The sequence below is a fragment of the Acyrthosiphon pisum genome, chromosome A1 (assembly GCF_005508785.2).
Source record: "Acyrthosiphon pisum isolate AL4f chromosome A1, pea_aphid_22Mar2018_4r6ur, whole genome shotgun sequence".
In the NCBI taxonomy this organism is placed as follows: Eukaryota; Metazoa; Arthropoda; class Insecta; order Hemiptera; family Aphididae; genus Acyrthosiphon; species Acyrthosiphon pisum.
Window position 1 is genome coordinate 134,518,488 of NC_042494.1, and position 17,134 is coordinate 134,535,621.

General features: G+C 31.6%; 1 protein-coding gene across 1 annotated transcript in view; it reads left to right on the top strand.

Annotated features, from left to right (window-relative positions):
- The window catches only part of LOC100165402, a 41,177-nt gene extending 32,385 nt beyond the window's left edge, over positions 1–8,792 (top strand). The window contains exons 5-15 of the mRNA XM_001949313.5: positions 361–482; positions 678–822; positions 1,093–1,205; positions 2,595–2,820; positions 3,492–3,608; positions 4,743–4,918; positions 5,123–5,256; positions 5,747–5,886; positions 6,715–6,941; positions 7,084–7,294; positions 7,993–8,792. Coding sequence (XP_001949348.1) covers positions 361–482; positions 678–822; positions 1,093–1,205; positions 2,595–2,820; positions 3,492–3,608; positions 4,743–4,918; positions 5,123–5,256; positions 5,747–5,886; positions 6,715–6,941; positions 7,084–7,294; positions 7,993–8,144 — 1,763 coding nt within the window. The 3' untranslated portion in view covers positions 8,145–8,792. The remainder of the gene's footprint in view (positions 1–360; positions 483–677; positions 823–1,092; positions 1,206–2,594; positions 2,821–3,491; positions 3,609–4,742; positions 4,919–5,122; positions 5,257–5,746; positions 5,887–6,714; positions 6,942–7,083; positions 7,295–7,992) is intronic.
- Positions 8,793–17,134: the final 8,342 nt, after the last annotated feature.

Consider the following 17,134-nt stretch of genomic DNA (forward strand, 5'->3'; position numbering starts at 1 on the left):
TAATGAACATTTAAAGAACTACCTACCTACCTGGTATATACCTACCGCTATATATGGTTGCAGTTGTCTTTGCACGAAGTACATTGTCGTATAACGGCTGTAAATTAGATTATTTAAATAGCACATAGGAGGACGTAGTTATACCTACCATTTCTGTATAATAAAAGAAAAAATATTTTTATATCGACATAATATAATATAATGTTTAGAAAAACTGCAACATAAAAATTAAATTTACTTATACTTGATTTAACATTCTCAGTTGTAGGTCCTTCGCCCATATATCATATTAAAATTTATGTTTACTTTAAACGCTTTATTTTTATATCATGTTCAAAATACCGAATTCGTTTTGTTCAGATAATGTATGTTTGAGGCCATGGTCCTTCGAAAGGGTACCGAACAAAATGATTCGGGGACTAGACAACGCGTTGATCTACACGTCAACGAAAGAAGCGTGTCTAGCCGCCTGCTTGAACGAGGTAATTATTGATAATTATGATTATTAATATAGATTATGAACCACTTTTGCCAATATGTAAATAAATATAAATTCCGACCAACTTTGGAATAATATCATATTATATTATGACTACAAAAGTAATACACTGAAAACGTGAATACATCTTAAATCGCTCAACGTATACTATAAGTACTAACGATTTATTTTCGTACAGCACCGTTTCACTTGCCGTTCCGTGGAGTACAATTACGTAACACTCCAGTGTCATTTGAGTGATTCGGACAGGAGAACCACTGGCCAGTACGTGCAGTTTGTCGAAGCGCAGGGTGTCGATTACTTTGAAAATCTCTGCATCAAAGGTAATATGAAGTACGATAAAATATACACTCTCCAGCTGATTGGTTAATAAAATATTTTATATTTTATAAAAAAAAAAACAACAAAAATTGCAATGTAATAATATAATCTTCGACCACGGACTTAGTCCGTGTCTTCGACCTTAGAATATAATACATATTATATATTAGAACTACAAATGGTACAATCAATATCTTTTGTAATGTCATATCTTATATTATCGTTATCACTACATAATATTAAACATATGCGTTTATTGCTTTTGTTTCCAGGCAATCAAGCTTGCAAAGGAAATCGCGTATTCCAAGTGCCCAGGATCGGAGTAGCCGACGACAAAGTGGCACAGTACGCCTCGTTGCATTACTACAACGACAAGGAACTACAGGTAATATTTAATGCTAATACGGACTGTATAATAGACACGCACAGACACAGACTAAACTGCGTATGAAGCTTGCGTGTATTATAACAATTTGCAACTTTCGAAGTAAGTACCTACCTGGCTACCTATACCACATAGTACATACCTGTTATACACGGATATATGTCCGGGATTTGTGCAGTTTTTTTACATAAGGCACATTGTCTCCTCGTACGTGTACGTGTGTACGGTGTAGGTACCTATAGGTACTGTTCATGAATAGTTAACCGGTTACCGAGTGTATTAAAAACATCGTGGAGAATAAGTAAAGGTCAACTGAATATATTATATTATTATAGCATGCCGATCGTTTGAAATACTTAATACAATAAGCGAACAGATATAGGCACAATGCTATAAGACGTGTATAACAAACTTCACGTATATGACGTAGGTATAACATTTCTTGAATATTATTTCAAGTGCCGAACTTGAATGTAAAAAAACGTAACTAATCGGAGCAACAACTCTTCATAGCAATTTAAATAAAAATCAATTGCGTTTGAACACACGAACAACTCAGAGTCAAATTCAGCATTTTGGCACCCTGTACCTGGGGCTATTTTTATTTTATTTCTCCGTTCTAGTTCCTACACACATAGTTTTTTTCAATTGCTGACAGCATATAATGTTTAACTCATTTTACATAAGGAAGATGGATCGAAGACAGAAAATTAAACACACGTAATAACAGTCACTGTACATTATATATTTATTTGTCAAAAAAAAAAACAAAATCGATTTGATTTAAAAATGGTTTCTCATAAATATTTTAATTTTTTGTTTTTCCTGATTATTTTTAAAAGTAGGTACCTACTGGAAAACTACTTTTAAACCCCTCCCCTAAGTACAAACTAGATTCAATTTGCTACCAATAGCAATAACCTCCTATAAAATTGAATATCGGAGCATCTTTTCTGCTAGCAAGTATTCAAACACAAAAAAAATTAATATTATAAAAAAAACACAAGTCATTGTAAAACAAATAGGTACATTCATCGCTCCGCTCAGAATCTAAAATGAATATAACTGTTAAAAATAAGTCAATAAGTTGATTAATATCTATGTGGAGCATCGAAAGACGCGGTGGAGCACATATCAAGAATATAAAAGTATTTTAATACTTAAATCACTCCCCTGACATCTGGTGGCTGTAAGAGTATTAGATACGCCAATGCTGGTAGTATATAATATATTATACTAGATATATACCCTTATAGGTATAGTCATTAGGACCGGTGACCGAAAATAATATAAACAAATATTGATAGTAATAATAATATAAAAAATAAGTTCAAGTCATATTCGTCGGAGAAAACGCGCATAAACCGAAAATTATTTCCATTTTCCCAGGTGACCAGTGAGTCAGCGTGTCGGTTGGCCTGTGAGATCGAGAACGAGTTCCTCTGCCGATCGTTCATCTTCAAAGGACCGCCGGTGGGCACGGCGTACAACTGCGAACTGTTCCACTTGGACCACAAGACGCTACCAGACGGCCCCAGTACGTACCTAAACGCCGAACGACCACTGATCGACGACGGCCAAAAGATCGGCAATTACTACGAAAACTACTGCGAGAGTGAGTTGGTTTTTGACTTTGTTCGTCCGTGCTGTGCGCGCAGGTGATGGACACGGACCACCGCGTCGCTTTTACCGTGCAATGTATTTATAAATATTAAACCCTTATATTTGCCACCCCAACTGTATATATATAATATATATATATAAAGGGTGATTCTCCAACCACGCCCACCCACGTTTATTCTTTAACAATGCAGTTGTTCGAAATCTGATTTATGGTATTTTCAAGTATACTTAAATATAATATTTTCGCACAAATACTTGAGATAAGGACCTTCTTTAAATGGTACAGAAAATATCTAGTATTCAAAAATATGATCTTTAGACTTTAAGTATATAGGTGAATAAAAAAATTCCATAAACCAGATTTTGAATAACTATACTTCATAATTTAACAAAAAAAGTGCGGTGAGTATTTTTAGTGAATACCTACTGTATAATAATATAATACCTACCTATATAGTTTATATAATAAACCTACAGCGTATATTATTACATACGTCATACCTATATCAATATATTAATTATATATATATACATTGAGCGGACAAAGTGAGTGACGTGAGTTTAACACACGTGAGGTCGTCATCATCATAATAATATATTATACACACCTATTTCATAATAGTAATAATAAAACAATCTGACCCGGACGCGTTTTGTTTGCAGAATCCACGACGCCGCCTCACGAACAGCTGCCAGTCGTGTTCGAGAGTACCGACGATCCGTCGTTGAACTTGACTAGAACCGATCTGAACTGTGACAAGACCGGAACGTGTTACGATGGTCAGTGCCTATATATTATATTATATTTAAGCGATTTATATTGTACGCATATTGCACTCCGCACTTTTTATAATATAGTTACCAATAAATATTAAATAGGCTATCGGGCTGTATAGCTATTATTAAGAATGCGAATTTAATGCAGTAAAAAAATACAGAAATAATGTACCAACAATTACACAGTATGTAAAATTATGACAAATCAACTTAAGCTATATTATCTATACAATGTTTATATCTTGAGAAGTAATATTACAGACAATATGCATAAAATATTAAAAATCTATACTTATAAACAAATGTTTATTATGTTAAAAATATATAGGTACATAGGCTTCATGAAAAAATACTTAATTGAATGGAATTTCTGAAAAATTAAACTTTTTTTTGATAAAAATTCAAATTCAGTATATATTATATTAATGTAAAATGCCAAATCAATCATTCCTCCCCTCCCCAAACAATAAATATGCAATAAAAACATATAAAACTAATTCCAGAAAGACTAGTTACATTCATATGCGCACTAATAATTATTATTCGCATATATTTGCACGTCTAAGACATGAGAAATATAATTGTATATGCAAAATAGTAATCTTAAATTTAGTCAATTTTGATTTTTTTTGTTTATAAATTTATCTATCTATTTTTACCATGTAAAATTGATCATCAACTGACGACAAATATATGCGATTATAAAATCACTAAATTAAATTTTTTTTATCTCATTAGTCATTATAAAATTTTGATTTAAGTATCGGGTCTTATATACTTTTTTTATTTTTTGTGAGATTAATATATTTAAGTACAAATTAGAAATGTTATTTTTTCAAAATTACCTTTTAAAATATTTAGCCAATTTATACATATGTGACTTTAAAGTTTAAAATACTTAGTACTTACTTTCGTTACAATAACGGATTTTCAAGGTAATAATATCGTTACACAACAAGTAGTTATTAGATGTGTCTATAATAATATAATAAATTAAGTTGAGTCCAATTTATAATTTTATAATATGGCATCGTAATTCGTAACTGTTATAATCAAAAAACGAATAAAAAAACATAAATACTTTTATAAAATAGAATAAAACTCATGATCTTATAATTTAATGTTTCTTATATTCAGTGTCCGTGCATTGCAAGGATACCAAGATAGCTGTTCAAGTACGCACGAACAAACCATTCAACGGTAGAATATACGCGCTCGGCAGATCGGAGACATGCAACATAGACGTGCTCAACAGCGACCAATTCCGATTGGATCTAACAATGGCTGGTCAAGATTGTAATACCCAGTCGGTGGTAAGTAATTTAAACCTAATACTGGGACATGAAACAGTTTTAATGGGAAATTAGTCGCGTAATAAGTTGAAGATTTTCTAAGCCTAGATAAGATTTATTAGTTACACCGAAAAAAAACGGCGAATGCTCGGAAATCCGGTTTATTGAACTCTCCTCATTAAAACAGCATGGTTTATACCGGGATAAAAATTACGTTTTTTTCAGACCGGAGTGTTTTCCAATACAGTGGTCCTTCAACACCACAGCGTTGTTATGACAAAAGCGGACAAAATCTACAAAGTCAAGTGCACTTACGACATGTCTTCGAAGAACATCACATTCGGAATGATGCCAATCAGGTGAGAATTTGAATAACTACAAAAATGTTTATTATCTATATTTTTTGTTCTACTCACCAATGACGCGTTCTTATAATTATTTACTCGGGACTGTATTATTATATAATAATTGTAGTCAATACTTATATGTCACATAAATGGATGCAATCTCAGAGGTGCTAAGGGCACTTACTGCTTAGCACACCACAAGTACAAAATTAACAACCACAATTTGTTTTCCTATTATTTATCTAGATATACCTAGCTTTATTATTAATAGTATGAAAATCTTAATTTTTCCATGCATACTATTGAAATATACCTTTATTTATCATTACTCATTACAACAATAATAACCGTAGTGTTATCCTTCCTATAATATATGTTATACACCGAAGATTGTGTGGGTATCATTACAAGATTTGCACTGTTAAATGGCCAACAATAATTACGAGTGTAATCAGTAATCACTGTAATTTTATTAAAACTAAACGTTTGAAACGCTAAACAGGGACCCGGAGATGATAAGCATTACTTCGGCACCAGAAGCGCCGCCACCAAGGATCAGAATCCTGGACTCTCGGGCAAGAGAAGTGGAAACGGTCCGAATCGGCGACAAGCTGACGTTCAGGATCGAAATCCCCGAAGACAGTGAGTATACACATATCTGTTGAGCCCAATCTGCCGGTGTTCATCATCTAAGGTTGTGGCAAAAGAATCGTGTTTAACCACAACCGTATTATTATTACACGGTACACGTGGTATATGCGAAGATAGTGGTTGACCGACTAAGGGCTTAAGAGGTCTTAACCCCTTTAAATGTCACGATTTTTTATTTCAAATGCCCCTGTTTTCCATATATTATTATTTTATAACGTGTATACTGTTGAAAAGGCTTGTTATTATTTTAAAACTATTAGTAAATTAGATCTTATTGTGGTCTATTATTTATAGTCAGTAGTTTTTCTTTTGCCAACCCTTATCGTCCCTGAAATAAAAACATTTTATTTTATTTAAAGTATGTTTTCAGTAACAATGGAAAAGTTTAACACATTATTGATTTTAAAATGTTATTGTTACATAATATACTAAATGTAGTTATAGGTATAATGTATAATAATGTTAGATAGGTATATTTAATGCGTATCATCTATTGTTTATTACGAAGTATAATATAGTCATAAAGATAAAGCCATATAGGTAACATTATTATTATGATATAATAAAACCAACAAAAACATATTTTAAAACATAGATTTGATAGTATATTATTTGTATGCAAATTTGTTCACCAATTTAAAAAAAATACTGTAACTTTATTTGAAGAAAAAAAATAATAAGCGTCCACCCCCATAATTCCACTAACTCTCCGCGTATATGCCACGCGTATATGGTATATTATTATAATAATATGTTGTACACTAAATATACCTATACGACGTTTTTATGACCTTTCCGTGTGTTTTGCCGACAATGTAGCACCGTACGGTATATTCGCAAGGAGCTGCGTGGCCATGGCCAAGGATTCGAAGAGCACGTTCCAGATCATCGACGACGAAGGGTGTCCGGTAGACCCGACAATATTCCCCGGTTTCTCGCCCGAAGGAAACGCACTGCAATCCGTCTACGAAGCGTTCCGGTTCACGGAGTCGTACGGTGTGATATTCCAGTGCAACGTTAAATACTGTCTGGGCCCGTGCGAACCGGTAATGATTGCGCTTTCCGCCGCGACAGCAATATTATAATAAATAATGATGAAATATAATGATAAATAATAATAATAACAACAATAATAATAATACCGACAAATCGTTTTTTGTTTGCGGTTTTTCCGTCGGCGGACATCAGGCCGTTTGCGAATGGGGCCGAGACTCCGTCGAGTCCTGGGGACGGCGCAGGAGGTCGGTGTCTGGCGTGCAACCCAGCAACAATGACACTGCTGAAAACAGCGAAGACATGACGCAGATCAGTCAGGAAATACTGGTGTTGGACTTTGGCGATGAAAAACAATCGCAATTCTTGAAGAGCAACGAGCCGCAGTACACAGATTTCAGCAAAGGTAAATAATTATAATAATAATATAGGTTTAGTAGTTTAGTACCTATATGCATTATCATATTATATAATATCCGTATAATAGGCAAGGACGCCGAGTAACACGAGTTGACAGTTTTTGTTAAATTACCTAGGTACCAATAACCCCATCAATATATTTTGACGATTTTTTTGTTTAACGTTTTACTTTTCTTACAACGATTGCACCGTGATGCGCATCGCTCATCAGTCATCGCAATACCTATTATATTATTATAATGGACATTAATATTCCATGCATCACATAGTTTTCGTCCTCTGAAGACTGAACCTATAAATTATAATGCGATTATCGTTATCGCATCCCGTTATTACCTGATCTATCATTCCGTAAAATCAAGTTGTTTACCATTACGAGCCTACATTCTCAAACTAGGTATCGTGGAATCTTCGCCTACCCCCTGGGGTCGTGCCAAATTTCAAATAACTCAATAATCTAATTCTTTATTATTGATTTGTGATAATTATACATTTTTTTGTGTCATCGTTTTATACCAACGGCTGGTAGTATATTTCTGATTTTGGATTCTGATGTACCAACCTAATTGGATTTTGCACTATAATATACATCTTTTATTTTTTTATAAGAATATACATATATATTGTACCTTTCGCTCGCACAAATTGCTCTACGGACTCATTTGGACGTATTTTATTTTTCAGACAAGACTATCACTATTGTGGAACCGTGTCCGACCAAAACGTCCGTACTCGCATTGGGCATCACGTGTATGCTGCTCATACTGATTTACGTGAGCACAGTGTTCTGTTACTATATGAAGAAATGGATGACTCCAAGGAAAATGATGGCATAGAAAATGTGTCGACCAAACACATCGCCTACTCTTGTCAATAAGCCATGGTTGATAATATATACTCAAATTAAAACCAACAAACCAAAATAAAATAATAGTAGGTAATACTAATAAAACGACAATATTATATTGTACGTCCCAAACGTGTAATAAGTAAAATATATAATATTTCGCCAAAATAATTTCCTATATTTAGGAACTACTGCACAATAATCATTATTCATTACCATCGCTCATATCGATAGAAACAGTAAAAATAGTGTACCTATCACGAACCTACTACGGAATTATACTCGAATTTATAAAAGCTAATGTAAATGTTTTCGTCACTGGCGACAAACTTAACATTTTTGTATATAATATAGGATTAATCCTATACATAATTTGAATAATTTAAGTTTGATTTTGTGCCTATTGGAATTTAGCGCATTTCCATACAGTAAATATCTATTTTATAATATTATATCATATCCGTATTTTTTTTTCCAATAGAATTATTATTATCGACTATCGTCGTTATAAATTAATTGTGTATTTGTACGTCATACTTACATGCATAATGCACGTGCGTGATACTATATATACTATATGTGTGTAAAGTATACTTGTCATGAAGATGAAAAACTTGATTTTATAATATAAAAATTTATAATAATATAGAATACGTTTAGGAAAACCTTAGGAAATTAAATTCAAATTAAGTTTTTCCTCTTCTTGATGAGTATCACTTCATTTTAAATGTAAAAATAAATAAGATTATGTTTATGTCTCACTCTAGGCGCTCTCTACAAAGCCTAATATTATGCATTTTTAAATTAAATCAACCAATTTTCACAGAAAAAAGAATAGATAGTATAACTAATTTATATTAAAAAAAAATTTAACGTCTAGATAGACAAATATTTTATAATTAAGTTAACTTAATTTAAACAACTAGTTGTATTAATTTATATAAAAACGTAGAAATTAAATATTTATAAGCACATTTAATTGTATCATGTATTTTTTTTAATATATTTTATAATATAGACAAATATTATGGAAATATACAAAAAACTGTGTTTATTTATTGAAACCAACCATTGGGCATCGAACCATATCTTCTATAGTCAGCTATAATAGGGCATTGGGTCATAAGGCTGTTACCCTAATGAATTTGAGTTTAAACAGGAATAATAAAATTACCTATAGGATGATTAAGAATCTATTTGTTATTTCTCTACGCGTCACGGACAAACTCACATTCACTAAAAATTATTATTTTTAGATTCTGAGCTGAATGTATTGATTTTACAATGATGTGTGTTTTTTTATATTTTTTTTTTGTGTCTGTTATCACCTTTTAAGTTTAGCAAAAACTGTTTTGGACCGGACACTTTAACACCTCTGTATTTATAGTAGAATTACAAAAATTCTACAACGCGTAGGGAAGAACTTTATCTGTGTCGTAGTGTTTTAATTTTATTGACAGCATTAACCAATCATTTATAATAATTAAATGAAAAAAAACTTATTGCTCTCCAACTGGTATAACCTGTTATTCTTATCGGAAATATTTGTGTTTTTTTTCAGTTATCCATAGTTTTAACATTTATTTTCAAAAAAATACTATTTAAAGTATTTTTTATTTTTTATTTTAAAAATACTATAAATAGTCTTGAATCGGGTACACGATGTAAGGTAAGTACTCGATTCAAGGTGAGTACTTGATTCAAGTCGAGTACTCGTAATTACGAGTCTAAAAAATATTTTTCCAAAGTCAAGTACTACTCGACCAACACTAAATTAATTTATAGACTATATATTAATTTTTGAAATATTGTGTTCAAGAAAAGAAGAAATAATTGGGATTAAAATTAAAGTTATGTGATGTACTTATATGTAAAAAATAAATAATAATAATAATAACTGTTGTATTTTAAGGGACGTATGTACGTACATTGTACACTATCTATATAGGTAATAGGTATACGAATATATAAGACGTATATTAATCATAAGTGTGTACACTTAGTGGTTATAGGGTCTAAGGGTAGGTAGTTGATTACTCCGTAGGTGTACCTTTTAGGTGCACCTACAACATAAACGGCCTGAAAAATAAAATTTGCGTAGGTATTTTAAGTGGCATACACGGTACTCACGCCTAAATTAATCGTTAAAACGTCGGATATTTGGAAAAAAAATGTACATCAGTCATATAAATGTCCGTGGCATTGAATATTCATTATTTTAAGTCAAGAGTAAATTTTAAGTCAATCAGTTTCGTATTTAGTAATTTGTTTTTTTTTTTTGGGGGGGGGGAGGGAACTTTATGGCGCAAACTTCAGTAAGTTTCCGGCCCACGCCAAAGATGCAGAGAATTCATTCCCTGTGTACGATGTAGTAAAGATAGTAGAAGAAGCGAACAGGTTTTCAGTAAGTTGAAAATAATAAAAAATCATCTTAGAGCATCAATATCGAATGATCATTTAGAAGCTTTCATTCTTACGTCAGTTGAAAAAGAAATATTGGATCAAATATCATTGGAAGATATTATAGAATATTTTAATTCTAGATAAATTATTATCTTAAGTATACTTAAAATTATTATTATCTCTTTTTTATTATTACTAAACTAAATACAATAAATAATTATTAGTATATTTTCAATTTTGTGTTATATTTATGTTTTAAATATTTAAATAATATTTTTAATATTTAATGTAGGTACGTTTAATATTTGTTATAAACCTTTAAAAAAAGATATTTTTAAATATTAATTCGAAATAAAATAAATTAATTCACAACAAATAATATTGAATTTTTATTAAACTTCACTAATTCTTTGTGTATTATTTTAAAGCATATACTTTATAGTACAAAGTATATTTATTTTGTATAGTACTATGGGGAATTGCAGAACAAAAATCCCTGGGAAAAAAAATTCTCAGAAAAAAAATCTCCCAATGAACGACCCCGGAAAAAAAATCCCCAGAATACAATATTACTCATAACCACATGTAAATGGTACAACAAATATTTTTTAAACGTTAATTAGTATCTATAATTACCAAACTATTAATATTTAATTACAAATACGTATATTATATTATATTATATTATATAATTCAAAAAATGAACAATAATATTTTATATTACTATGATTATTATATCAATCAAAAGGTAATATTTATAATATTATAAATAATTTTCTAAAATTTTAAACTACAATATTATAATTTGCAAATTGGGGGACGGAGTGGCCGAGCGGACTAACGCAGCCGACCCGAGTTCGATTCCTTGGCCACGGGCGACATTTTTCTTCGGACAAGTCACGGTGTCCGGAGAACAAGTGCTGCCATCCCCCACCCGGGCATGGCAGATACCTACGGGTGCCCAATCAAAAATTCGGGCGATTGTAAACTCTCCCAATTTTAATGGCATGTAAACTCTCCCGATGGTAAACTCTCCCGGGTTTAGTCCAATACTACCTGACGGGAACATGTAAACTCTTCCGGGTCTACTTCAGCACGACTAAGCTAGAGAAGCATGGGACATTATTCATATAACAGAGTTGGTAACACTAAAATAATTTTGTTAATAATAAAAATCATTGTTGCTGTGAGCTATAATATATTATAGTCAAAATACTACTTTTTATGGTAATTGGAACACACTGATTCGATAAAACTTAAGGTATAAATAATTAATAATTAAATAGAAAATATAGGTTAACAGTAGTACAATAAAAATTTTAAATGACATTCAGAATCTCTGCTGTTAAGGCAATTTATAGAGTAGCAATAACATTTAAAACAACTCGGGAGTGTTGGGCGAATCGGTTTTCGCCCAAAATCGACCTTTTGGTTTTTGCCCAAATGACCTTTTTTACCCAAACATATAAAAGAGTGATTTGGTTTTCGCCCAAAGAAATATTATTTATAGTAAACGAAAAAACATTTTGGTTACCACTGTCTATTAATATAAAAAAAAAAAACAACAAAATGCATTCCAGTTAAAAGCTCCATATTCTAAATTAAATATATGTTACGGCAAATGGCGTTAAATGGGAATTAACGTTATTCGCCGGTTATTAACCAAATATATAGGTACAAAAAAATGCATTATTATTATTTATTTATTATTTACTATAATCTTTAGTAGACAAAAAAGAGTTATTATCATCCCGTTTGTTCATAAGAATATTTTTAATTTTTCAGTTGTACGAACAGTAAAATAGCCATTTAAAATTGGTACATACGACGACAGTTGTACACATTATCAACTATACGATTATTTGTTAGGTATGATATTATGTTCAAATGTAACCAGCAATGTTATAATATATTAATATGTATAGGTACGCCTTATCTGTGCCCGATAAAGTTTTATTGGTTTACCCAATTAGTACCACAATTAGTTTAGCGATCACCTTATCATTACTTGCCGATAAAGATAAGTTATAATCGATAATTGCACTGAATGTACGGATACAATATTCCAAATAAAATCACATACCGCAGTCGTTCGCTCGTGCCAATATATCATTTTACTTAACATATTCCAAATAAAATCACATACCGCAGTCGTTTGCTCGTGCCGATATATCATTTTACTTAAAACTTAAAATGGATGTGGTGTTTTTAGAAAGTAAAAGAGGGAAAAAAATGATTGCTTTCAAGAACTATAAGTATAATTTTGGTTCGGAAAATATTACAACTGGCTTAATTCGTTGGCGCTGTATTAAACGTATTTGTACAACGAAGATATACACGACTGCAGCAGGAATAGTAACGAGCGAACTAGATTCAATTGAACACGACCATGATCCATCAAATGTAAACGAAATTAATAGGCAAATTGTAAGTACAGCGTGTAAACGTAAGGCAATAGATGATGCCCATACTTATCCAAAAAAAATTATACTAAAAGAGTTAACACAAAATAGTTCTTTTATAGAGAATTTCACCAATGACGATATAAATAAAAATTAGAAATGTTATATATGACAGTCGTAGAAAAGTTCTTCCAGTTATTCCTAAAAATATTATTGAAGCTCATTTAGCTTTAGAAAATACGAATGTAATAACTTGTAAAGGTGAACAATTTTTATAAACTTATGTTTATTAAATATTATGTTGGTATACGTATAGTCATTTAGACACATTTTCAATAAAAAAAATACAGTGGCAACCAAAATGTTTTTTCGTTTACTATAAATAATATTTCTTTGGGCGAAAACCAAATCACTCTTTTTTGTGTTTGGGTAAAAAAGGTCATTTGGGCAAAACCCAAAAGGTCGATTTTGGGCGAAAACATGTACGGCCGGAGTGTTTACACATTACCTTCAGGTAAACATAATATTGACCCGGGAGAGTTTACACATTTCGTTCAGGTAAACATAAAGTTTACCCGGGAGAGTTTACACATTTCCTTCAGGTGAACATAGATTGACCCGGGAGAGTTTACCATACATTCGGGAGAGTTTACCACCGCCCAAAAATTCTGCCAAACTCATCACACACGTGTAAAAAACCCCCTACCATTACAAACCCTACTACCTACAATCATAAAAACCCCACAATCAGCTAATGGCCGTAGTCGCCGGGCTTTAAAGATCAATAAAAATAAAAAAAAAAATTTGCAAATTGTTGTAGTTAAGTTGAATTACACATAATACAGTGTGATTCCTTTTAAAGGTAACACTAAATAATTCTGTCCAGTGACATCGGATTAATATGCGGTTTTCGGGAGTGGATAGGGAATACATAAATACACATTTCTTGAGAAGAGATCTAATAATTTCCAATAATCAACAGAGTCTCCAAAAATGTGGCTGCGTTGCCGCAGTTCCTAAAACTACTCTTCGTTGCGAGTCTTAAAATGATATTATAAACGGGCGAGAATATCTATTAATAATCGTTAAGTTTTCTGAAATTTTCCAATTTCCTTAATTTTTCTTTCCGTAAGAACCTTCTACAAAACATGAGAAAACTTATAAATAAATCTTTTAAATAACTCTTAAATACAATTTAGTAATGTACCTATTCATATAATGTTTATTACAAAAGTAGAATACAAACATCTATATATCGTATTACTATAAGTCTCTCTTTGTTTACTTTTTAATCTTTCTGCATTATTATAGTTATAAGCTTGTACATATTGTAATAATTTACCCCTTAAGGTAACAATAATGTTAAATACCTATTAAATATTGTAACCAATGGCTTAAGTCGCCGAGGCAGTTATTACTAATAAAAGAATAAAAAAAACTTATAAAAAAAAGATGAATGAAATCGGTCGCATAGTTTTTGAGATTAGCCGTTTCAATGTATATAACTATTAACTACCTTTTCTACAGAAGATGCAAATGGTACGTCATCGTCTGAGATGACTGATGGTGAAATAATATTGTTGATGATGCTGAATGCTTTGACGAATTGTACGGAAATTCCGGAACGAAACCCGAGGGTTCATCGTGCACGCAACGGCCGTTCCGTGCAAGGGGAAGTATGCGAAGTTTACATGTTATCAATTTATGATTTGGTACAGTTTCGGATGGCGTTTTTATTTTATAATATTTGCTTTCTTAGAAAAGTAGAACATCAGTAATTTCGTGTCACCTATATGTATTATATATTAGCAAAACTAGAAAGTGCTAACGAACGACAATGACAGTCGACAGGTACCTAATCAAAGTGATGATTAAATAACGTCGGTCGATCCATTAATATATTTCATTAGTTTAATCGCAAACATGAAAATTAAAAGACGTTCTATAATACAAAATGGATTTATAGAAATTTTAAACTGGTTAAAAAAAAAAAATGTTTTCAACGTGATTTATAGTTCAGCGGTAATCGAACCGAAATCACGATTTGGGATTACAATGATCCCCCCATTGCACATCGGTCGGGCAATGAGGCGACATCAACAACAACAACTTTCAATGGTATTTCGTCCGATGATGAAATAAACTACAGAGACACAGTGCGTGTATATCATTCATATATTATAACTTATTTAATATTATAACAACTAACAATTTATCCATATATACCTATATATACGTTTAGAACATTTGTTCGATCACTTTTTTTCTGAACAAAATTACGTAATTTTTTATTAAAATTTTAAATTCGAACATCAATTTCCGATACAATAGATTTAACAATTAGTTAACGAAATCAAGTACTCGCGACAGTTTCGCGTACAACTATTGACTGGTGTTGACGAGGAGTCATACGACCCGTTCAGAAAGGGTTAATGCAATAGTTGCTATTGCGAATTACTCAATTACCATTCATTATAGATACAAATAGTATTTATAATCAACGTTATTAGCTACAGCCTACAAACTATCGTCTACATTATATAATAGTTTGTATTATAATATACTATAGCTGATCCTGGCGTTGTGCGTGACAAATTAAATAACGCCAGTGGATTTACTCTGCATTCTTAAATTCCGTTAAATGTACACTACGCGTATTTATTTTAACACTGTCGTATTTAGATGGTTTTATAAAAATATGAAATACAGGTCTAAAATAAATAATAATTATAATATCTATTTTTTTATTTTATGCGACCAATGGGGCAAACCTATACACAATCAAAAAAATCCCAGCCAACAAATCCCTCATCCCTATGTGAACCCCCTTTAAAATGCAAAATTTAAAAATTGGCTTCTAGTCTCTAGATGAACGTCCCCTTAGTTACAGAATTACCTTCAATGTACCAAATTTTAGAACCACAAGTGCGATAAACTTGGCCGTGATTCACTTATTCGTACGCACACGGAACATACACACGTCGTATTTTACTAATTTTTATGTTGTTTTTTCATTGGCATATTAAATTCGAGTAGACATGCTTCGAAAATTCAATGGGCTTAATAGCAAGTACTTCGATAGGCCAGCAGTAACAGCAAATTTTCGCACATCCCGTGCTTGATAACCATAATTATTAATTTGGATGTAATAGATTTAACATCAGAAGATGATGTTATAAATTCGTATTATTCAATTGAAAATGGCGAAGAGATTGATGAAACACGTTTAGAGGTGCGTATATATTGCATAACTACGAATTCTACATTAACTATATAATATTAAATATATTTTATTATATTACCTATATTATGGTATTTTTTTGATGGCATTTTAAATTCGAATAGACGATCTCTGAAGAAACAATTAACTCGATACCTACCAGAAAGGATTTCGATTGGTCGACAGCAGCAGCGATTGTTCACATTGCTCGATAACCATAATTTGGATGTACCTAATAGATTTAACGTCAGAAGATGATTATGATACAAATTCGTATTATTCGATTGGACACAATGATGAATAGTTCAGAATAACCCGCTAAAACTGTAATATGTAGGTGTATGTATATTATTATAATATAATAATATTCATAATATGTATTCATATTATATTCATATGTATATTAACAACAAATTCTCCATTGTCAATATGATCAATGTAGGTAGGTATATTAATTAGAATTTTTAGATATTTGTAGATGTAGGTAATAACATGCTTATTGTGTAGGTACCTATTTTATTCATATCTCAATGCACAAGTGATGAGCTTACGTGTGTATGCTAGGACATAAGTGGCGATAACCGACTTAAGATTATTTATCTACCTAGCGTCATGCAGAGCGCAATTTGTTTAGTTATTTAATATTTAGTATTTACAATTTACATATTTGGGTTAGGGTTAGCCATTTCCTCCGCACCCAGTATAAATAGATGCTGACACAGTTGGCGAGAGTGAATAATTTATAAGTGATAAATTATAACCATCGAATACTTATAAATATCGAATATACATTTTTTTATGTTCACTTAACGGCTTTACCTACTACGGTACCCAGTATCGTGCTCAGAAATTTTAAATATGGGGGAAGATAAATGTTATTAAAAAAAAATTCGCCTTAGGGCCCTTTCACGTGGACGCGTATCATACGCTCGCGTTTTTCATGTTATATTGATT